Here is a 22,958-nt window from a genome sequence, read left to right as displayed (position 1 = left end):
CTCTTTCTCTCTCCTTTACTTTTTAAAGACTTGACTTCAGCCAGAAGCAACTAGAGATCTTTAAGCTGCTGCAAGATGCTGTCCACCAAGAGGAGGCTCCACCAAGACAGCTCAGGGCTGGGGGGCGGTGGGGGACACAGAGTTAGGGGTGTGGAGACCTCGGCAACATTAAACTCTGGGGAAATTGTGAAGTTTAAAAAAAAAAAAAAAAAGGAACTGTTCAGTTGTCCCAGGAGGCTGGCTGCAAGCCTTGAGTGGAGGAAGTGTGGGGTATAAAGAAGGCGGTGTCAGACAGCCTAGCGAAAGAGGGGAGTACAGAGAGCCCTAACTTGCTTCTCAGGACTCTCTGGGGTGGAAGAAGCTGGGCGGGTTGCGCCCATGCAAACAGAATTGCAGAAGTGGAGCCCAGGCTTATCACTTCCCTGAGAAGAAAAGCACATTTCCAGTTAGCTTCCTGTGCCGAGCGCAAGTGCCCGGTGCCCTCCACGCTGTCCAAACCCGGACTGCCCCGAGCAGAAGCGACGCAGGTGGAGGACCAGGCTGCGGCCTGTGGAAGAGCCGAGTTCCTGTGGCATAAACTAGGGGAGTTCTGCAGAACCTGCGAACTGAAAGCACCCAGCGCCACACTCAGAGCAGAAGATCAGGACCTGCTATGTAAGTAGCACGATCCACGCCAGTTCCTGTCGCCCAGGCTGGGGCAGGACCTCTGCCATTTTCCTGGAACCCAGCTGCTGAGTTACCCAGTGAACAGTTTAGGAATCCGCTCGGAGGGATCTCATAGATCTTTGCCTCCTGCTAGGAACACGATGGCAATGTTAGTCTCCCTTGGCTTTGCTGACTGCGTCTATGGTTGTATTTCCTTTTAAAATGAAACAAAGCGGCGTTTAGCTCAGTGGCCGCATGCTGGCCTTGTGTGCAAGAGCGTGAATTAATATTAAGCACGTGAAAATTGCTTTTAAACATATATGTGTATACGTGTGGATCTATATGCACACTTTAGTCTTGGTTTTGTTTTGTTTCTGAGACAGGGTCTCACCGGGCAGCCCTGACTGATCTAAAACTCTTTGTAGACCTGGCTGGTTTCGAACTCACAGAGATCCATCAACCTCTGGCCCCAGAGTACTGGGGTTAACGGCATGCTCCACCGTGCTCAGTTCCACTTTACTTTTTGATACTGGGGTATTTAGAATGCTTGGGTGTCAGCCAAGGGCATATGATAATTTACTAAAAGTCATGTAAGAAGACAATTGTCAAATTACAAATGTCAGGCTATGTGTAAACCTGCTTTATTCTAGACATGTGGAACGGAAAATGGACGCTTCTTTATCTCATCCCTTACAGACAGCTGCTTTTGTTCACAAACTTCTTATTCTAGCAGTGTGGATCTTCCTTTTATAGAGCGTCCTTGTGGAGGAAGAGGCCGACCCTAGGGTAAAAGTGCTCTGTCTGGGATTGTTGTGGATCCTGTGCCTTTTCCCTGTTGGTCTGAGGAAGTGGCTGAGGAGTTGGAGGAATTGTCTCGTTTTAGAATAGCGATGTTGCTGTGTATCTTATTGTTGCTGTCTTTTGCTTTCTGAACTCACTGGGTTTCAGTGTTCCCAAAGCACTAAAAACTGTATTTGAAGTCGCAAAGGCTAATGCTGTAATTGCCGGGGACTTTGAAGAAAGTCTTCTTGTGATCAGGGCTGCTGTGTGGAGGTGTGAAAAGGCAGCTGTGCCCAGTTTGGTGTAAGTCATGTCTCCCTTAGACCCCATGCTCAGAGCACTAGCCCACTGGACACTTCTGTCTTGATGAAATCGATATTACAACCCACAGTTTCATGGGCCAGTGAGACTTCGTGCCCCCTCCTGCAATGGCTTCCTTGTAGTGTCTGTTCAGGAGAGTCGGCTGCTATAACTCACCTCAAAGTGGCCATGGTGGGCTCCCCACTGGTAACCATCCTCTAGCCCAGCCTGCGGGGACGGTTGGTTCGGATATCATTTGAGCTGTGCCCCTGGTTTGACTGCATTTCTTCCCATGCCTGGATGACATGGGAACACTTCCTTCCTCCCCTGACCTGTGCTTAAGCGACCAGGATTCGTTAAACCCGCAGGTATTGGTACTTCTCCTCTCCAGAGAGGCGCAACTGCGGGGGTTTCACTTACGGCCATTTCCTCATGTGAAGGTCTTTCTCAAAACCTCTTAAAATCAAACTTTGGGCAAAGAGGGAAGTTAGCTCACGTTTTCAAAATGTTCTGCACAGCAGGTAGACTTGGGACAACAACAAGGGAGGACGGTAGCCACACACACACACACACACACACACACACACTGCCTCAGAGGACAGTAGCCACACACACACACACCACTGCCACAGAGGACAGTAGCCACACACACACACACACACACACACACTGCCTCAGAGGACTGTAGCCACACACACATCCCCCACCACCACCCATGCTGCTTGCGTTGTGAGTCAGATGCTTGAATTCTGAGTCGGAAAGAAAACTATTCAAATGTCCTCAGCTGTTCTGAAACTCTTCAGTTAGTTGAACAAATTAGCAAGTGTTCTCTGACCCACCTCAAACTCATCTGCCAGCTGTGGGAAGCTGGGGTTGGTTTTTCCAAACGTTCAGACCAGCGATGACGAATGTGCACGAAGTAAAATTAGGAAGTCCTTGATAACATTTGCTGCGGCATCAGGCTGCCTGGCACATGAAGTGATTAAGGGCGCACTTGACTCCAAGGGAGGAACCTTAGAGCTGTTAGCTGGCTCTGGTGGGGGCATATATATTTTCTCCTTAAATTATATTTATCTTTGTGGCCATCTGCATGTTTTCTTTCTTCTTTGATTATATATAAGTATCTTGTATTGATAGGCAATATTGGTTGTTTCTTTGTTGTTGTTTGTTTCTTATTTATTTTGTGTGTATTAGAATTTTCCCGCATGCATGTCTGAGCCCCATTTGTGTGTCTGTCACCTTAGGAGGCCAGAAGAGGGTACTGGATCCCCTGGGACTGGATTTACATATGTTTACTAATGGTTGTGTGTCATGTGGGTGCTGGGAATCAAACCCTGGTCCTCTGGAAGAGCAGCTAGTGCTCTTAAATGTTGAGCCATCTTTTCAGCCCCTCCTACACTTTTTGGAGACAGGGTCTAACGTAGTCCAGGCCTGGAAATGGCTGTACAGCCAAACATGACCTTGAATTCCTGCTCTCTACGTCATGCTCCTTGGTGTAAACCCTAGGATTGCAGGTTCATGTCGCCGTGGCAATACTGGATTATCAACAGGTCCTTGAAAAGGACATGTAAAGACATTCTTAGATGGAGGACACACATTCAGCTCGTACAGGGCTTCTTATCTATAGGAAGCACAGACTAGAGCTAATCTGGGCTTGCACACTGCCTCTTGACAGACCACAAGAGGATTGATTGCCTGTAGGAACCAAAAAGTCCTGTGTTGCGGGAGAGCCTGAGAAGGGCCGTCTCATTCATGAACAGTGTCTGCGTGTGGATGCCACAGGTTGGGAAGGCTTCCCGCACTGTCTCGTGGGAAACTGTTCTTGATGTTTTTTCATGTAGAGAGGGGTGTACCTGAGGACAGATGTTGGAAGACAGTCACATGTCCTGAGACTAAAGGGGTAGCAGCTGAAGGAAGAGGAGTCCGGGTGACTGAGACACACATCCAGATAAAAGGCCCTGGGAATTAAGTGCACTGTATTCCTAGTGCATGAGGTGGAGTCAAGACTAGCCTGGGCTACATAGCAGAACCCTGTCTCAAAACTAAACAAAAGAGGCAAACGGTTGGGATGATGGTGAGACAGGAAACAAAGCCAAAGAGGGCTTGCTCAGCAGTTCTGATGGGGTAGAGTGTCGCGGTCCCTCTCGTCCCGCAAGGAGGACGCGCAACACCGGAGCTCTTCCTGCTGCAGTTTTATTCAGGACCTTTTTACAGATATCTCTCTCCTCCTCCCTCTCTCTCTCTCTCTCTCTCTCTCCCTCCCTCTCTCCTCTTCTCTCTCTCCCTCTCTCCTCCTCTCTCTCTCCCTCCTCCTCCCTCCGGGCAAAACCTCCCAGCCCTTAAGTAGGCATGGGCAACCAACCCCAGATTGCCAGGTGGGCACTGCCCATAGGTCCACGCATATGCAAGCAGCTGACGATCATTGCGTGATCACAGCATAAGTCAGGCCTAGTTGATATTAGGAGTTGATTATCACAGAGAGCACTCGCTTTTGGGATCGCGGAGGGTGGGAGCCAGCACCATCAGGTGTGACTCCACACGGCTCTCTATAGTAGAGGGCCAAGCTTTCCCAAATGCAGATACAGAGCCCTGATGGCTCAGGATATAAAAGCTCTTGCCACCAAGCCTACAACCTGAGTCTGAATGCCAGAACTAAGCAGTAGGAGAAAAAAACCCAATCCCTACAAGATGCCCTCTGATCTCCATATGCATGCTATAGTATGTGCCCGTGCATGTGTGTGCTTGCGCATGCAAACACACACACACACAATAAATAAATGTGAAGAATAGTACAGATATAAATGAGCTAATGCAAGTGGTGTGGGATGTGGCTTAAGGGCCTGGGGCTGATATTTGCAAGAACAGCTGACAAAGCTGGATAAGTCACCTGACCGCTAGGGGCCAGTGTCGTGTCCCCATCCTGTCCTCCCCCTCATCCCCCCACGCCCCGGGAATGCTACCCGAGAACTGTAAGGAGCAGAACACATGTGCCTCGGCAGCCAGGCTTGGTGTATGCATTCTGCTGGAGCGGGCTTCTGGAATATTCCGTCCCTCCTCTGAAACTGGTGTGTGAGGAATGGCCTGCTCTCAGATGGGAAGCTCCTCTCGTCCCAGTTCATCTTTAAACAGGATCAGGGCTGGAAGGGTTGGACTGTGACCTTCAGCAGAAAAGGCCCAGATCCGGTATCTGCGAAGCAGGTGGTAGGAGCCTTTTCAACTCCCTCAACGTCCCTGCACCTGCATAGTCCTCCCAGCCTCACAGAGCTCCAGAGTAGGGACAGATTTTGTGTTTGCCTTCACAGCCCAGTGCTCCAGCTCCCCTGCCCCCTGCCCCTCCCCCCCACCCCCCCCACCCCGCCACCCTTCCTCCACAAACGACCAATACTGTTGTCTTTCGGTGGCTCCAGCATTTCTACGGTTGCTTTTGTGCCTTTCTGGCACCCTTGGGCCTTCTGAAGGGAACGCCTGGTGGCCCGTGTGCTCTCCCAGGCTACCAACAACGGCAGAGTTCTCTGAGTATCCTCTGACAGTGTTGCACACATTTTCAAGTGCTTTCTTCCTAACATGTGGAGCACATAAACCTTGCATTATTTTCTTTCTATTATTTATTAGATTTATTGTTATTTTATTATTTATTATTTGTATGTGTGTGTATGTACTCACGAGTGCAGATGTCCTTGAAGGCATGGAGGAGGGTCCGCCTGGAGCTGAAGTTACAGGGAATTAAGAGACTCCTAACGTGTGCTGGGAACCCAACTCTCCTTCTGCAAGAGGAGAAAGCACTTGCAGTTATCAAAACATTATTATTCTCATTATTGTTATTATTATATTTTTCTTTTATTTCTGAAATCATTAATTACATCATTTCCTCCTTCCCTTCCCCACCTCTAAACCAGTAGTTTTCAACCTGTGGATCTTGACCCCCTTTCACAGGATTTGTCTAAGACCACCTGAAATACAAGAAATTTACAATTTATAACAGTAGCAAGATTACAGTTATGAAATAGTAACAAAAATAATTTCATGGTTGGGACCCCCACACCATGAGGAACTGTGTTTAAAGGTTTGCAGCGTTAGGAAAGTTGAGAAGCACTGCCCTAACCGCTCCCATGTACCAACCGCCACTTCCCTCTTTCTCATTCATTGTTGTTGCGTGTGTGTGTGTGTGTGTGTGTGTGTGTGTGTGAATTCAGTCACTCTCAGAGTCCAGAAGGCAGCGCTGGATCCCTTTGAACCACTACAATTGCAGGTGGTTGTGTACAACTTGATATAGGTGCTTAGATCCAAGCTCAGGTCTTAGAGCAAACACACTGTACTCTATGTATGGGAGTTATTTTCACTTATGTGATTTGGTCCTCCTCCTCCTCCTCCTCCTCCCCCTCCTCCTCCTCTCTTCCCTCCTCCTCTTCCCCCCCTCTTCCTTGCCGTTGCTCTGGCAGTCATAGAACTCACATCGACCCCTATAGCGTTGAACTCACAGACTGCTGGCCTCTACTCCTGAGTGCTGGGATCAAAGGTGTGTGCCATCAAGCCCAGCTCTCATTCATGTGAATTTTTTAATTCTCCTTCATGCAAAGTCATAAAAGTCATTCAGGCCTTAAATGTACGAATCAGCCAATTAGAAAGTGCACATGAAAACATTGAATTTCTGCCAGAAAGTTCCTCCAGCTGCCTCCCAGTGAGTGCCTACCTCTGGCCACACCACAGCCAGCAGCCGTGGAGCCACCAAGACAGCTGTGCTGGGCTGGAACCAAGGGAAGCTGGAGGTGTCCTCCTCCTGTGTCTGTTGTCCATCTCTCCCCAGGTTTGAGATTTGTCTGTGTTGTGTTTACAGATAACATTATTACAGATAACATTATTTGAGTTGCTGGGCTGCCTTTGTCTCTATGAATATCCCACACATTGATCCTGTCTCTTATTAGAAATCAATATTTACCATTTTTAGTTGTGGATAAAGACATTGTGAAGGATTGTGCACAGGGCTTTGTGGAGACATGCTCACCATAAATACTTAAGAGTAGAATTACTGTGATAACTTAGTCTGAACTCTAACTTTTAAAAGGTCTACCAAGAGGCTGGAGAGGTGGCGCGGATGTTAAGAGCAATTATTGCTCTTTCAGAGAAGCAAAGTTTGGTTTCCACACCCACGTGGTAGTTCACAACCATCTGTAACTCCAGCTCCAGTGGACCTGACACCCTCTTCTGGACTAGTAAGGTACTGCACCCATATGGTGCACATACATATGGAAAAGCAAAACACTCATACACATACAGTAAACATGATAAATGCATTCCACTCTGTTGAGCATTTCAGACGCATCCAGTGCTAAATGGGGGTCTGAGCCCCATAACTCCAGTCTTTGTAGTTTGGGCACTACTGATGTCATTAGTCTTAATTTGTCTTTGTAGATTACTATAATGTTGAGTGCTTTTCTCGTGTTCTGAATGGTCATTCTTTCCTTTTTTGAAGAGTTTATTTATTAATAGATACACAAGTCATTAGATGAATAACGTCTGCAGCACGAATTCTAATTGTTTTTAATAAAAATCCAGAATCAGATATTAGGGGGTGAAAGCTGAGAGACCAGAGAAGCAGCACAGTCAGTCACTAGAGAGACCTTTTACCTCTAACAATGCTCAGACCAAAGGGGTGATCCTGTCCTTAGACTGCACCCCCAGGCTGCACGGAGCTCCTGTCTCCTCCTGCCTTACATTCCTCTCTCTGCCCAGCTATATCCCTTCCTGTCTCCACCTTCTTAGTGCTGGGGTTAAAGGTGAATGACTCCCATGTGTTGGTTCCCGGCTGCCCAGACCCGAATTAACCACACAGAAATTACATTAATCAAATCACTGCGTGACCCATTAGCTCTAGCTTCTTGTCATAAACAAAATATCACTTCAAGCTTCCATGCTCATTGATTTTGATTTAAAATTTTAATTAATTACTTATTTGTGGTACTGGGAATTGAACTCTTGTTGGTTTCACGGGTGTTGGCGTGAAGGCCGTGGAGCAAACACTCCCTCTGTGCTGCTCCAGCCTTCTGACCCCGAGCCTGGAGCCTCCACCACAGAGACACATGCCCAGCCCAACCCTGATTCATATGGTTTTAGTTTACATGTGTGCTCACATGCATGAACACAGCATGCCTGTGGAGGTCAGGAGACAATTTGGGGGAGTCGGTTCTCTCAGCACCAAACTTGCACAGAAATACCTATGCTCCCTGAGACATCTCACCAGCCCCCCAATTCTTATTTTTTAATACCCAGAACATGAAGTTGGGTTTTTTTCCCAGTACTGTGTTGTGAAGATGTTCATTGTAGGTGTGTGACATCATTGATACTAAACACTGCAGTTCTGAGAATGAGGTAGGCTTTTGATTTTCAGTCCCCAATTACGAATACAGCCTCAGCCCAAATGTCACTGTCCTGCCTTTAGAAAGCTACTTAGGTCAGCTTCCCTCACTGCAGGGAACCTGAGACACCTGGCCACATCTCGCACCACAGCTGGCGGCAGCAGGAGCAGTGGCCTTGTTTGCCTTGGTTCTTCTCGAAGCTTAAATGTCCCGGACTTTGCAGCTCCCCCTCCGCAGAAGGATGCAAAGTTGAATGCAAACAGGGGGGCCATCGTCTGGCTTTGTTTTGTCATATGGAAAATATGGAAATCACGGCTACTCGTTGTGAGAGCCATCTGTGGAAGTGAGTTTGCAGCTTGAATGCTTCACCGTAGATAGGCTGTATAAATGGTGCCACTCTGCTCACATCCGGTGCGCAGCACGTACTGGGTTGGTAGTGCAGAGAGAATGCTGGGTTTGTATGCTGGAGCTATGCAGCCTTGAGAAACCCTATGGGAACTTCTGGAAGCATGGGCTGGCCACTGTTTGTAAACTGGGAGGAGTTGTCTGTGTCTCCCGGCAGTGAGCATGGTTTCACAAAGCTAAGAGGTCGCCAGGACACAGAGGCTCACACCCATCAACCTAGCACTGGGGGGCTGAAGCTCTCAGAGTGTCTTCATTGTGAGGCCATGCTGAGCCATACAGTGTTCAGGCCAGGCAAGACCCTGCACCCACCCCAAACAAAAATAAGAGTTCTGGGCTAGAGACGGTTCCGTTGGCGAAGTGCTTGCTTTGCAAGTATGAGGACAGGAGTTCAAGCCCCAGAACTTCCATTGTAAAATCTGGGCATGGTCAAGCACATTTATAATCCAAGCAGAGGTGGGGACAGGGGCTAGGAGGGAGACTGATGGAGGGGGCTGGGTGTGGGGGAGGGGTTGGAGGAAGGGACGGGGGTAGAAGGATGCCACCAGTTTGTACACCAGTGAACGTGGCCACACTGGTGAGATCCAGGTTCAGTGAGAGAACCTGTTTCAAAGCCTCAGGTAGGGAGTGAATCAGGAAGAGATGCCATGTTGCTGGCTCTGCTTGCACACTTGTGCACATGTGCCAGAAAGATACGTGCTGTTCTCTGGTCTCTGGGTGCACGCACATGCACTTACTCCAAAGAGACACGTGCTGTTCTCTGGTCTCTGTGTGCACGCATGTGTCCTTACTCCAGAGAGACACGTGCTGTTCTCTGGTCTCTGGGTGCACGCATGTGTCCTTACTCCAGAGAGACACATGCTGTTCTCTGGTCTCTGGGTGCACGCATGTGTCCTTACTCCAGAGAGACACGTGCTGTTCTCTGGTCTCTGGGTGCACGCATGTGTCCTTACTCCAGAGAGACACGTGCTGTTCTCTGGTCTCTGGGTGCATGCAAGTATACTTACTCTAAGTGGGGCTTATTTCCCTATTCTCAGCTATGATCCAAAGAGTGCGGCTACCAACTAACATATTCCTCTGTAAAGAGCTGAATAGGTATTTCCCAACTTCCATCATTTGAGGAATATAGCTTTAAGATCACTGGAAACAGATTTTAGCTGTCAGGTGTGTAGATTTTAGACATTAGAAAGATAGTTTTTGTTTCATATCATTTTAGTGTATTTGGTTGGTTTGGTTCTTTCTTCTTTTGTGGTTTTTTTTTTCCTTGTTGTTGTTGTTTTGTTTTGCTTTTTGAGACAGGGTTTCTCTGTGCAGTCCTGGCTGTCCTGGAACTGAAGTTGTTAACTTTTATATGGCTTTTTGAGTTGGGGAGGGGGGGTCTCCTATGTAGCCCAGGCTAGCCTAGAATTTGTCATCCTCCTGCCTCAGCTTCTCAAGTACTTGGATTACAGATATGCACCTCCGTGGCAACTTAGATATTTTTGAATTATTTGTGTTTCTGTATGTGCGGGTGTTTTGACTGCGCATTTGTCTATGCACCACACCTGTGCCTGGCGCCCTCAGAAGCAGAAGAGAGCATTGGATCCCCTGGAACTGAGTTACAGATGGTTTGTCACGTGGGTGCTGTGATCACGCCTGGGTCCTCTGTAAGAGCAGCAAGTGTTCTTAACCACTGAGCATCTCTCCAGCCCCATGGAAAGACAATTTTAATTTCAGAGAGAAGTATGTTGAAGTGAGCATTGTCCTGGAGTCTGAACTTTGTAGTTGAGGAGTCATTGCCTCTATCCTGTGGGTATCTGTGTTCTCATAATTCAGCTTTACCTAGAACCCCCAACTCTAGGGCTCCCTCAGAGCCTTAACGGGAACTTTCCACAGCAGTAGGAGTTTGGGTTAAATGATGCCAATAGCCACTTTGTTTTGTTTTCTATTTTCCGCGCATGAGATGGAATCCAAGCGTCACACTTGTCAATGGTAGGAAAGTGTTCTACCATTGAGCTCCCCCTCCACGGGTCTCTGATTTTCTATTTTCTATTTAAATTTTTAAAAATTATTTGTGTGTGTGTGTGTAAGCATACACATTTGTGTGCACACAAGGGCCAGAGTACTTGTGTGGAGGTCAGAAGGCAGCTATCTGGAGTTGGTTCTCTGCCCTCCCCTTTATGAGGTTCTGGGGATTGCGTGCAGACCGCTAGGCTCCACGGTGAGTGCTCTTACCTACTGAGCAATCTTGCCAGTTGTTTTTCTGCTTGAGACTGGATAATTTAATGGTCACTTCTGAAAGCCATGTGCTTGCACCTATATGATTAGATTTAAATGCCCGCAAGTGACAGAAGTTAGTTGTTCTAGCCAGCTCTCCCGTCTGACCTGAGTATTTAACTTAGAATCCATTCTCAGAAGTCTGCATTCCCTCTATCTGCTTTTGAGGACCCCAAAGTATAGCCATGAAAGGGTTTCCAAGCAATGACAGGACTAGCGGAAAGGAGGTGCAAACATGGTCAGACTGAGCTGGCTGCAAACTCTTTCTTCACATGAGCTGTTGCGTTACACTGAGAGCAGCTCACTGAAGGACTGCTCCGCGGCTTGCCGTCTCAAGCCAAGACAAAAACCAGAATCCCCACTGATAGGTGCTTATTTGTGGTGGCGAAGATGGCTAATTCAGAGAGCTTCTGATGCTAACTTAGCAGAATACAAGGAGAGCGCTCATGTTAGCAAGTAGCTCCTGACAGTTTCTGGACAGAGAAAGCATCTCATTGGTGGCTTCGCCCAACTGTGTCTGTTAACGGAGAGCCGGCTTTTCATTTTAGGACCCGCCCTCCTCTCTGATAGAACCAATCCTCCAATCAGTGATCACAAGCTGAAATTCTGAGTACTTTCCAACAGGTTTTATTTATTTCCAACAGGTTTTATTATGTTTGTGTGCAAATGTGTACATGTGTGTGTTTGTGTATGTGCATGCACACATGTGTATGTGGGCACAAGTGTGCATCAGTATAGTGTGTATATGTTTGTGTGCATGCGTTTGTGAGAGAGATGTCTTTCTCAATTTCTTTTCCACCTTGTTGTTTGAGACAAGTCTCACATTGAACCAGGGGCTCCCTGTTTGGCCAGACAAGCACGCCGGCAAGTCTACCACGCCCACGTGCGCTAGGACTGCATGTGTGCCACCACACCCACCACCTACATTTTAACATGGATGCTGAGCTCAGGTCCTCATGCCAGAGAGGCCAGCACTTTGCTGATGGAGCCGCCTCTCCAGCCTTGAATAGACTGCAGGGCTGTTTTCCTCTTTTTCTCATGATTGTTAAACTCCCAAACTGTTCGTTTCTTAAAATGTTTGTTAATTTTTAAATTAAAAAATGATCCTGTGTATATGAGTGTTTTGCTCACAGGTGTGTATGTGTGCCACACATGTGCATTGTACCTGAGGTCTGCAGAAGAGGGCACTGGGCTCCTTGGAGCTGGAGTTACAGTTGTGAGTTGTTGTGTAAGTGCTAGAGACTGAACCCAGGTCCTCTGCAAGAGCACTGGGCACACTTCACCAGTGAGTTCAAGGTTCACTCACTCATTCCTGTGTGTCTGAACACTTGGATCCCTCAGAGATGGTGTTAAAGGGGTTTATGGGATGCCCAGCTTTTCACGTGGGTGCTGGGAGAAGGAAGGAGGAGTCAGAGAGAAGCTCTGTAGCCCAGCCAGAGACAGACACCAGAACCTTGCTGTAGACCACGAGCCTCATGGTAAAATATAAAATAATGGAGATGGGTTAAAGTAAGATGTAAGAGTTAGCCAGAAATATGCTTAAACTATTGGTCAAACAGTATTGCAAATAATATAGTTTCTGTGTGATTATTTCTGGAGTCTGGGTGACTGGGAAACAAAAAAGCGATCTCCTTCAACAGTTATAAATGTGTTCCCTTAAAGACTAGTGATGGAAATAGGCCACTTTCAGCCACCTTAGACGGTGGGCATGCTCTAAGGCCTGGAGTGTCTTCTGCTTCTGATTGTATTATATTCTGTCTTTCAATATGCTCCACCATTGTCTCTCAACAGGGCTTTTTAGATGAGGAGTCTCCTCACTATGGTCCCCTGTCCTGCACAGAAAGACATCAGCTTCTACCAGGGAAACTGGTAAGCATGAGATTTTTTTTAATTACTTAGGTAACAACTGTTATTCAGCTATTAAATCAAAATAAAAATGTAGCTCAAATTAGGTGGTGGTTGCACCTCTGTAATCCCAGCATCTAGGAGGTAGAAGCAGGCTAATCTCTGTGAATTCAAGGATAGCCTGATTTATATAGTGCATTCTAGTCAGCTGGGGATACAAAAACATCCTATGCAGAAAGGAAGGAAGAAAGGTAGGGGCTGGCGAGATGGCTCAGGGGTTAAGAGCATGGGCTGTTTTTCCAGAGGGCCTGGGTTTGAGTCTCAGTACCCACCTGGCAGTTCACAGCCACCTATAACTCCATTTCTAAGGGATCCAACACCCTCTTCTGGCCTCCTCAGATACTTCAGGCTAAATACCCATATACAGAAATAATAATAATTTAAAAGCCATTCAGTGTGTATGAACGAGCTAGGAAATCTATGTATGAGGTTTATCTACAAAGGATTACCAGACAGGCAATGGATCTCTTCCTCTTTTTCCTTCTTAGTTATACCATGTGGTCTAAGAGGCAGCAATACGGCCTCTTGATTACAGAACCACGAGGCATTGTGTAGCTGGGCTTGTCCCTCACTCCCACCCACTTCCCCAAAGCCTAGTTTCTGTCTCAGCGGGGGCTGTGGGGACTGGGTGGTGTTCGAGCAAGCCATTCGCCTCCACTGCTGGGTGTTCTCTCTGGCTCTGCCTGTGAGTGCTTGGGATTGAACCCCTGGGGCCTCACACACAGGCAAAGGCTGTACCTCTAAACCAAATCGCCAGTCCTGTTACTTTCTATTTTGAGACAAGGCCGCACTGAGTTGCTCAGGCTAGCCCTGCACCCACTTCGTGGCCCAGGCAGATCTTGAACTTGAGCTGCTCCTGCCTCTGCCTCCCAGGTGTTGCGACTCTGAGCCTGCACTTCCAGGTCAGGCTTGAAAACACAGCTGGATTTGCTCCTGCTCTGTGGCCCTGGATAGAAGTCTGAGAGCTTTGCTCTGTAACATCCTCATTTGGGATCAGTCACATCCTGCCTACTTTTTAATCTTTGAAATTTTATCTATTTTTATTTTGTGTGGGATGTTTCCTGCATGTATGTCTGTACGAGGTGTGTGTGCCCAGCATGTGTGCAGTGCCCACAGATGCCAGAAGAGGGCGCTGAACCCGTGGGCACTGGAGTTCTAGATAGTTGTGGGCCACATGTTGTGCTAGGAACCAGAAACTGGGTCCTCTACAAGAATAGCCAGGGCTTTGCCCCAGCACCTGTCTGGTAACTTTTTTTTTTTTTTTTTTTTTTTTTTTTTTTTTTTTTTTTTGGTTTTTCGAGACAGGGTTTCTCTGTAGCTTTGGAGCCTGTCCTGGAACTCCCTTTGTAGACCAGGCTAGCCTCAAACTCACAGAGATCTGCCTGCCTCTGCCTCCCGAGTGCTGGGATTAAAGGCGTGCGCCACCACCACCCGGCCTCTGGTAACTTTTTTTAAATATTTTTTTTTATTGAGAATTCAAATGATATATTTTGGCCATATTCCTCCTCTCCAAACTCCTCTGAGGTCCACCCCCACCACTCGGCCCATCTCACTTCATGTTTGCTCGACCTGTCCCTGCCCCAATGAGTTTTTTTTTTTTTTCTGAAGGAATTATCTTGAAAACTGTGGGGTGGAACTCTCCTTTAGACAGTGAATAATGCTGGTTTTTTGTTTAGAAGCAATCCTGCCACAAACCACAGCAGAGGCAAAAGGGAAGCACTTGGCAGGGACCCTTGAACTGGAAAGACCTGTGTCCGTGTAGGCCTCTGCTAGGTGAAAAGACATGCCCCTCATGCCTGCCCACGTAGGTGGGGAGGGGCTTCTCAAAAGAGATAATAATAACAATGATGTCTGTCCAGGACCTTTGTCTATGGATTTAATTAATATACTCCTGAACATCCACCCTATAACCAGGTACCCATTACATCTAATCAAGAACAAGTCCTAAAATAATAATATCTGAGTTCAGAAAACATTCCGTAGACGATGGAATAGTAGGTGGGTGAGGTAAGGAGAGGGCTTTGGGAACGTGGTGAAAGAATCTGATGGGTGGTGTGTGGACAGCAAAACCAGGGCTCCAGAGAGAAGACCATGCAAGCTTTGTCTTTGTGGAGTCCGAGCTGATGTGGGTTTAGAGGAGCAAGGAGGAAACAAAGGGAAGGGGTGGGGCCCGGGGCTGTTGTGGTCAGGCCAAAGGTAAAAGAACTGTATCCTGAGAAGGGCTCGGAATCAGACAGCGCCAACACTGCCTGGGTGTGATGGCGGACAGAGCCTGGTGTGTTCCCGAAAGGACAGAGGGTGGCAGAGGTTACAAAGACAAGCTTAAGAAGGAACATAAAGTGGTTTGCGAATCATTTAAAGCAGACGAGGATCAGCTGCTCCTGACAGGTGTCAGGCTAGACTGGTGACCTAAACCAGTTTGTTTCACTCCCTGAAACCCTCAGCCAAACACCACCAGCAGGGTAGAATCGTGCTGCGTCCTGCACTCTGTGGTGCCTGACAATGGCATTATTTCCCTCCACAGTCCCATAGGGCCACGCTAGGGTAGCCCCCATTTTATTGTATTGACTTCTATGGGACTGGAGACAGAATATGCCGGGTGATGCTCCACCACCGAGCTTCCCTGGCTCCTGGCACCTTTTAGTTTCATTGAAAAGTTTTTATTTTATTTTATGTGTGAGATTGTTTTGCCTAAAAGCATGTAAACACAGCATATGTGTGCTGGTGGCCACAGAGCCCAGAAGGCATCAGATCCCCCAGAACTCGGCTTGCAGAAGGTTGGGAGCCAATGGGACCTGAACCTGGGGGCTCTGAGAGCAGCTCGCGCCCTTCAGCGCCATGTATCCCATGGAGAGCTCTCATTGCCAAGAGGAAGAAACAGGAGCGTCAAACATGCTTTGCCTGAGATCCCGTGTCCCTTTACATAGAAGAGAGTTGGGGCTCTGAGTGGAGAAGCTATTTACCTACAATCACACAACCTGCAGGAGCAAAGCCCGGATTTGAACCAAAAGATTGTAACTGATAGAAAACTTGCCATTTTTAAAGATTAAACGTGGCATCGTCCTGTACCCCGAAACACAACAACCGCGTTCCCCAAAAGGAGTGGCTTGTCCTTGCAGTCTGCTTTCTACAACGCTTTTGGTGTGTTTTGATCACAGTGTTCCATAGCTTTCCCCTAAGTAGCCTGCAGAGTTGCTCTGAGAGGCCAGATAGTAAATATTTTATCTCTTTCAAGCCACGTGGTCTCCATGGCAGCTATTCAGCAGCTCTGCTGAAACATACAAGAAGTCACCCACAGTCCACGAATGAACAGCAATGGCTGTGTTCTAATAAAGCTTCACATGTGAAAACAGGCCGCTGGTTGGATGCTGTCTCTTAGTGGCTCAGTGGGCAAAGGCTTTCTGTCCTCCTTTACCCACCCCTCAGTTTGCTTTGTTGTTGTTTGTTTTTAATAAACACTGGCTGTTTCTGCCTTCATGTAACTAGGCCTCTAGGGGTTCTAGGATAAAATGTTATAGAATCGGGTTGGTTTTCACATTTTCAGATACGGTGCAACCAACCTCTTGGGTGAGGAAGAGCTTAATCTTTAAGGCACTTTGAATGGGAAGCTCACCTCTACCCTCATTCCTTCCTTCTCAGTAGATGCCTTGTATCCTGACGGCCTTACAGCCATCCCAAGGCTGGAATTGACATCCGTCTCATGTGCCAAGAAACCAATCCATGCTCTGTGTAAAAGACCCCCGGAGCAGGAGGCAGATGGAGCTTCGCACGTGACGAGAGGACCCCAGTACGTCAGATCACAGCTGTCCCCCCTTCTCCTGTATTTTATCTGATATTATTATTTCTTTGCTATGTTTTGAATGGAGTGTCCCCTAACTCTCTGAGCAGTGCGTCTGGAATCCAGACATTGCGTTTGAATTTCATGAGAAGGCTTTGCAGGGCATACTACAAATTCGCTGCTAAGTTAGCTGAGGTGAGCCATGGACATTGCTTGTGTCTGTTGTCCTGCACCCCAGTCTCCAGACTCCGTTGCCCTCACCTGCCTTTTAAAGTCAAAGGACTGATCGCACACCTGAGCATCTGTTGGTCTGGCAGGGTTAACTCCCCAGTGAGAGTCCTCTCTGCTCCTGAGTGGAGGAAACAAGACTTTGAATTGCAAATATCATATTTTCATTTTTGGTTGTCTTTTCTGTCCTTGGTAACTTCTCTCTGAAGGAGATAGAGGCTTCCTGCTTGACTAGAAGTTGACTGGACCGGGAGGGGCTTCTGGGAACTATGGTGCAGTTTGGCCCCTGCTAACCTGCAGTTTTTCACCTGCAGGAAGCCACTCTCTTCTCCACGCCAGGTGCCCTGTCCTCGCAGGAGGCTCCACCTTGGGTCCAGAGCTTCTAGCCTGCACCAGGATGAATGAGGACCTCAGTGTAGAAGTGAGTATGGATGGAGATGCTTCATTTCCAGCACCGCCGGGCTCTGGTCCTCTTTGGAGGCTGCTCCTCCTTCCTCCCCTTCTTTACAGGAAATGTTATGGTATATCCTGGAACTCACATATGTAAGGAATATCCAGCTCTGAAGCCAGGAAGTTAAAATTCAATCATTTGGGGGCTTTCTGTTACTCACGTAGCATAAATATGACTGGAGAGATGGTTTGTTGGTTAAGAGTCCTGAATGCTCTCACGGAGGACCTGGGTTCAATTCCCAGCACTCCTATGATGACTTACAACCATCCCTAACTCTAGTTCCAGGAAATATGACACCCTCTTCTGGCCTTTATGGGTACTGCACCATGTGGTATACACACACACACACACACACACACACACACACACACACACACAGAGGCAAAACACCCATAAACGTAAGCAAATCTAAAATAAAAATAAAGACAAGTTCCAGGGTGAATGAGTAAAGGGGGAGTTGGGTGGAGTGTGCTGAACTTGGTGCTATATTTTGTTTTTGTTATTTAAATTTGCTAACGCAGCAATAAATCTCAGCTGGCAATGGCTTTCTAGGAACTGAGATCAAGGCTAGATGATCTTTGAGGCATTGGCTCCTTATCAAAGAATCCACCTTGCCAAAGGCAGGCACAGATGGTATTCTGCTGAAGATGACAGAGACCTGGACCGCCTTCAGAAAGGCCATTGTGCAACCATGGCCAATGGATGTATGATGTGCCTTCCTTGGAGTCGGGATCTGCCCATCCATCGTTCTTCGCTGGAGGAAACCTCTCACCCCAGACAGTTAGTTAATTCTGTGGATGGTGTCACAGAATTGAGAAATGCCAGAAAACTAGAACACTTGATCGTTCTTCCCACCCCTGTCCCAAACAAAAACCACAGTCCTCTGTCCCAGCGTTCTATCCCTAGACAATGAGCAACCTTCTCATGGAAGTCTCTGATAAAGGGAATCAACACTATTTGGCCTCTGGGGCCTGACTGCTTCTAACAAGTGTAAGATTTCTCGGCTATATCAGGTCTTCAGCCCTGCTGACTGACGGCCCCCTTTCTTCCCTGGCTCACACACATCTGAGCAGCTCCTGGCCAGTTGGGAGCAGTACTTCAGACCTTATACAATGCATAAGCTTCTGTATAAACTGTTTTAAAATGCTTCTGTGTGTAGGCCCACAAGTAGAGTTACTGCCTCTCGTGTGGCCGTGCGGTCCCCTCGTGTTTAATGTCTCCATGATCTACAGAACACATTCCATGGCCTATGCTGGTTTACTCTGCCACCATCAGAACCCAAGGATTCTAATTTCTCTACGTTATCCCAACACCACGTGACTGTCGCCAGCTCAGAGAATGCAAAGTGAGAACCCGAAGGGTTTGATTTGCATTTCTCTAACGAATAGTGATGTCTGGCATCTTTGCATGTGCCTGTTGGCCCTTATCGATTTTTCATGTAAATATGTCTCCTGAGATCAGAGGCCCCACTTTTAAAACGGTTCTCTCTCTGCTTTCTTTTAAGACTTGTTTCCATCCTCCCACTTACGTGCATGCGTCCACTTCTATAAATTTTATATTATTTCTGATATATAATTGTGTGTACTTTTTATATTGAACAATTGATGTATGATTTATTTTCATTTGCGCCCACCTTGCTGAGAAGCGAAGGACAAGAGAGGAAAAAGACACGAGCCTCCTTTGCTATCACTTAGCCTTCTTCTGCAGTTTTAATACAGGAAGTTGACCTCAGCCACGTACAGGATGTTTGGTTGTTAGTGATTTCCCTTTTATCGGGCACTAATTTCACAATGAAGAGGGAAGAGGCAACAGGAGCTGAGCAGAGCGTCAGGCACGGTGCAGGGAAGCATTAACCCTCTCCAAGCATTTCCACAGGCGGCTTTAACGCTCTCGCCTCCAGAGTGGCGGCCGCTGTCTCTGCTCTGGCGGAGTAGCCACCTGGAGTTGGGGGAGTTAAATCGCTTGAGGATGACTCAGCTAGTAAGTAGCAAACTCAGGGCTAAGTTCAGCTTCCTGTAGCTTCAAAGGACCTGGGTTTCAGCATCCCCTCTTAGCACACTGGGTTTCGCTGCTTCATTAAGGTCACTGGCGGCTGTACTGAAGAGCTTCCTGCTTGGCGCATCCGACAGGATCTGGTGATCTGTTCTGTGGGGTCTTGGGCCAAGTTGTTTCACCAGTGATCTTGACACCCATTTAGAAGCAGGAGTCCCCAGAATCACAGTAGAAAGGCCTCCAGCATGGTGCTGGAAGACGGTCTGGGTCCTCTGCGGAGGCTCACACCACAGCCCCAGGAAGCTGTCTGAGTCTGTGCGCTGTACAGTGACCTAAACCGCAGGTTCTCTACACTGTCACTTTGGGCTTCTGCTCTCCGTAAATGCTTACAGCCTAAGGTTGCAGTCTCCTCCAGCCTGCCCCCACCCTGTTCTCTGAGCACATCCCCGAAAGCCTCCCTTCACCTGGCACCCCGCCTCTGAGCCTCTAATGGTGAGCGTAGTGTCCTCATGAATCATAGTCCAGGGATTAGAACAAGTACAAAGTAAGCATGAGCAGAACCCATAATCTGTGTTCATCCAGGTACGCAATGATGGTGGCCTTTCCCTAACCCCTGGCTGTCAGCCACGATCTCTGTGCCTCACCGACCTTACGATGACCTTCTTGTCTCACACTCGGTTGTTCTGTCACTTGTCACACCGGTGTTTCTACCTTCATTTCCCTGGCATTGCCTTGTGGTTATCTTGTTCCTCATCCAAACCAGGAGGCTGTGCTGCCGCGGTGAACCGTGCAGACCTGCCGGGGGCGTTCCCCTGAAGCAATGTTGTTTCTCCGTTGGGCAAAATTCTGTTCGGTTGCCAAGGCCAGTTTCAAACACCAGCTGCTTCTCAAGGCTTTCTGTGGTAACTCGGATTTTTAGTGCTCACAAATCTCCACTTCTTGAGGGAGGGTTTGCTAATGATGGGGGTGGGGGGAATTCAAGGTCAGGTTTCCCTGGGTTACCTAGGGAATGCTTCAGAAAAACCAACCCATGGCCAAAGGCCCTTCCTTTCTGGATTCTTGCACCCCCTTTCCACGGCCCCATTAACTAGGGTTAAAATTGAAATTTATTTTTAAACATTTTTCCAAGCGGGGAGGGGAGCGGATCACAGTCCCTGAGTGGAGGGCGGAGGGCAATTTTTGCAGGAGTCCGTTCCCTCTTCTACTGTGCAGATCCAGAGATCAACCTCAGATCATAGTCCAGGCAGCGAGCTTCTTACCTACGGCACCGTCTTGCTAGTCCTGACTAGATAATTTTTTAGAAGAGTCCTATAGCTCACGCTGCCTAGAACTCACTGTCTAGCCTAGACTATCCAAAGACTTTCATCCTCCTGCCTCAGCCTTGTGTGTGCTGGGATTCTAAGTGAGCACCATGTCACCACACTCAAGGCCCCAGTAACTGTGTTCTCCCTTTCTTGTCAGCATATTCTGGTCACGTGGTCGTCACTCACTGTTTATCCGTCTGGGGTGGGTAACCTGGGGTACTTATGTTATGTGGTCATCACTCACTGTATTCATGTATTTATCTGTCTGGGGAGAGTAGTCTGGGGTACTCACGTCGTGGTGTGCATGTGGAAGAGAGCACACCTTGCAGCTAATTGGGAGTCATTTCTCTCCATCCTCTGTGTGGTCCCGGGGGACTGCGATGCAGTCACCAGGCATGGTAGCGGGCGCCATCTTGCTGGCCTCGTTCCTTATTTTCATCCTGTATCAGGCAATAGGCTTGGTGGAGAGCATTAGACGGGGACACAGAAGCAGTCTGTCCTTTAATCAGAATGTGAAGTCTCCATGGTAGATACCAATGGGCTGTTGGCATGTAGACCCATTCCCAGAAGCTCCCCAGGTCCTCACTCTCTGCAGAAAGTGTACTTAGCACTGTCGAGAGTTCTCAGCTTACCTGGGACTTCGGGGTCCTTAGCCCTAGAGAGAGAACCCTAGAGAGAGAACCCTTCCTTAGTCACTAATCAGTGTGTGCCCAGCAACCTGAGTAGACGTGAGGTCTTGTCTTCCCCCAGCGACCACTCTGTCATTGCTGCAGGCTGAGAGATCAACAGGGAGGGCTCAGAGAGGGGGCCATGTTGGGTCTCTCACCTGTGCTCCTAAGGTCTCAGGATTTATTCCTACATTTCCCACTTCAACAGAGAAAGCTCCACTCTTTCATTTGATGGAGGAGGGTCATCTTTCTATCTGTTGCTTTCATTGGTTAATTAATAAAGAAACTGCTTGGCCTCTGATAGGGTAGAATTTAGATAGGCAGAGTAAACAGAACAGAATGCTGGGAGAAAGAAGCCGAGTCAGTGAGTCGCCATGATTCTCCCACTCCAGACAGACGCAGGTTAAGATCTTTCCTGGTAAGCCAGCTCGTGGTGCTACACAGAATATTAGAAATGGGTTAGATCAATATGTAAGAGCTAGCCAAGAAGAGGCTGGAACTAATGGGCCAGGCAGTGTTTAAAAGAATACAGTTTCCGTGTAATTATTTTGGGTAAAGCTAGCTGGGCAGTGGGACGCAGCCCGCCGCTCCATATTTCAACATTTATTATCTATTTTTATCACAACGCAAGATGAAACTGAACACCAGTGTTGGTCAGAGGGTCTTTGAGTGGGTCAAGGAGTCAGGCACGGAGAGTCTCAAGGGGTGTCCTGCAATATTCAGGCGTCCTGTGTGGGATGTTCTTAAGGAGAACAGAACTCGCTTAGGGACCCACAAGAGAAGCACGCGAGATTACACGGAAGCATTTGGATGAAATGTGTTTCCTGGGGCTCCACAGCGATGTGGAGGAAGATTCAGTGTGTGAGAAAACAGACAAGAGGAGCCTGGGACGTGAAGCTGCTGAGACTACAGCTCGAATACAGAGAAGCTCACCCTACTGCCGGCTTCTGCTGATGAATTTTTAGCTGCATAGAAGAAGGTTTGGGACTGAGCAGACCTGGATGAAGACTGGCCATGTATTAGCTGTGGGAACTTGTACACATGGTTGCACCTGCCTGAGTTTGTGTCCCCTGTGCAAGGGGATGTTACTCTGCAAGGCCTTTGGGTATCTACACGCATACATACAAACACACTTCTCTATGTCTATTACATACGTAGCTACACATGCGTCTGTGCAGCTAAGTTCCTGCCTACTGACTCATGGAAACAAGCCACACAGATGCCACGCAGCGGGAAAACTGGCACTCCGTGACCCGCTCTTCTTCTTGCCAGTGAGCAGGGAAGCTTTTCTTCTCGTGGATCCTCTGACGGGCATCTCCAGGGCCGTCACCAGAATGCAGACTTTTAGGTCTCTTGGCTCCAGGCAGACAAAGTTTGGGGCTTGTTGAGAAAGGAGGTCGTTTTCCTCCCAGACATCTACATGTCCTTGAAATCCTTGCTTGTTGGCCATACTGCCTACAGCCTGACCGTACCTCAGCCTCGGCCAGTCCCTTTCCTAGGTCAGCAGTAGAATGCTGTACCTCTCGCTTTGGTGCTCTCAGAGGATGCAGTGTGAGCAGAGTTTTTGAGATGCACAGACAGTCCCACAGTGCTGGGGACAGTGGTCAGGGGCACAGACTCCAGCGCTGTTGCTCCCTCCACAGACTGTGTCCATTTCCTTAGAGTCACAACAATTCCAACTCTGGGCAACGGCCCCTCCTCAGCCTGCCTGCCTGCCTCTCCTCAGGCATTGACTTCTCTGCTGGGCAGCTGTTCTCTTAGTGCCTTGCAAACCTGGGAACATGCTAGGTGCTTGTTCCTGCCCTGAATGTCCAAGAATTAGGGAATTCCATGATGGAGCACTTGGGAGACTGAAACAGGAGGGTGGACTGAGTCTGAGGCTAGCCTGGGCTACAG

General features: G+C 48.1%; 1 protein-coding gene across 6 annotated transcripts in view; it reads left to right on the top strand.

Annotated features, from left to right (window-relative positions):
- Positions 1-318: 318 nt before the first annotated feature.
- The window catches only part of Irag2 (inositol 1,4,5-triphosphate receptor associated 2), a 49,640-nt gene continuing 27,000 nt past the window's right edge, over positions 319-22,958 (top strand). For 2 of the 6 annotated variants that reach the window (XM_057771525.1, XM_057771485.1), the window contains exons 1-4: positions 319-654; positions 12,528-12,605; positions 16,281-16,428; positions 16,962-17,068. In XM_057771525.1, coding sequence (XP_057627508.1) covers positions 17,045-17,068 — 24 coding nt within the window. In that variant the 5' untranslated portion in view covers positions 319-654; positions 12,528-12,605; positions 16,281-16,428; positions 16,962-17,044. Of the gene's footprint in view, positions 655-6,913; positions 6,941-12,527; positions 12,606-16,280; positions 16,429-16,961; positions 17,069-22,958 lie in introns of those variants that run through there. The other 4 variants (XM_057771506.1, XM_057771515.1, XM_057771496.1 and 1 more) reach the window with 4 other exon arrangements.

Source organism: Chionomys nivalis, chromosome 1 (genome assembly GCF_950005125.1).
Source record: "Chionomys nivalis chromosome 1, mChiNiv1.1, whole genome shotgun sequence".
Classification (NCBI taxonomy): Eukaryota; Metazoa; Chordata; class Mammalia; order Rodentia; family Cricetidae; genus Chionomys; species Chionomys nivalis.
The sequence above is the reverse complement of the archived record's forward strand: the minus strand, read 5'-3'. Positions and strand labels throughout refer to the sequence as shown.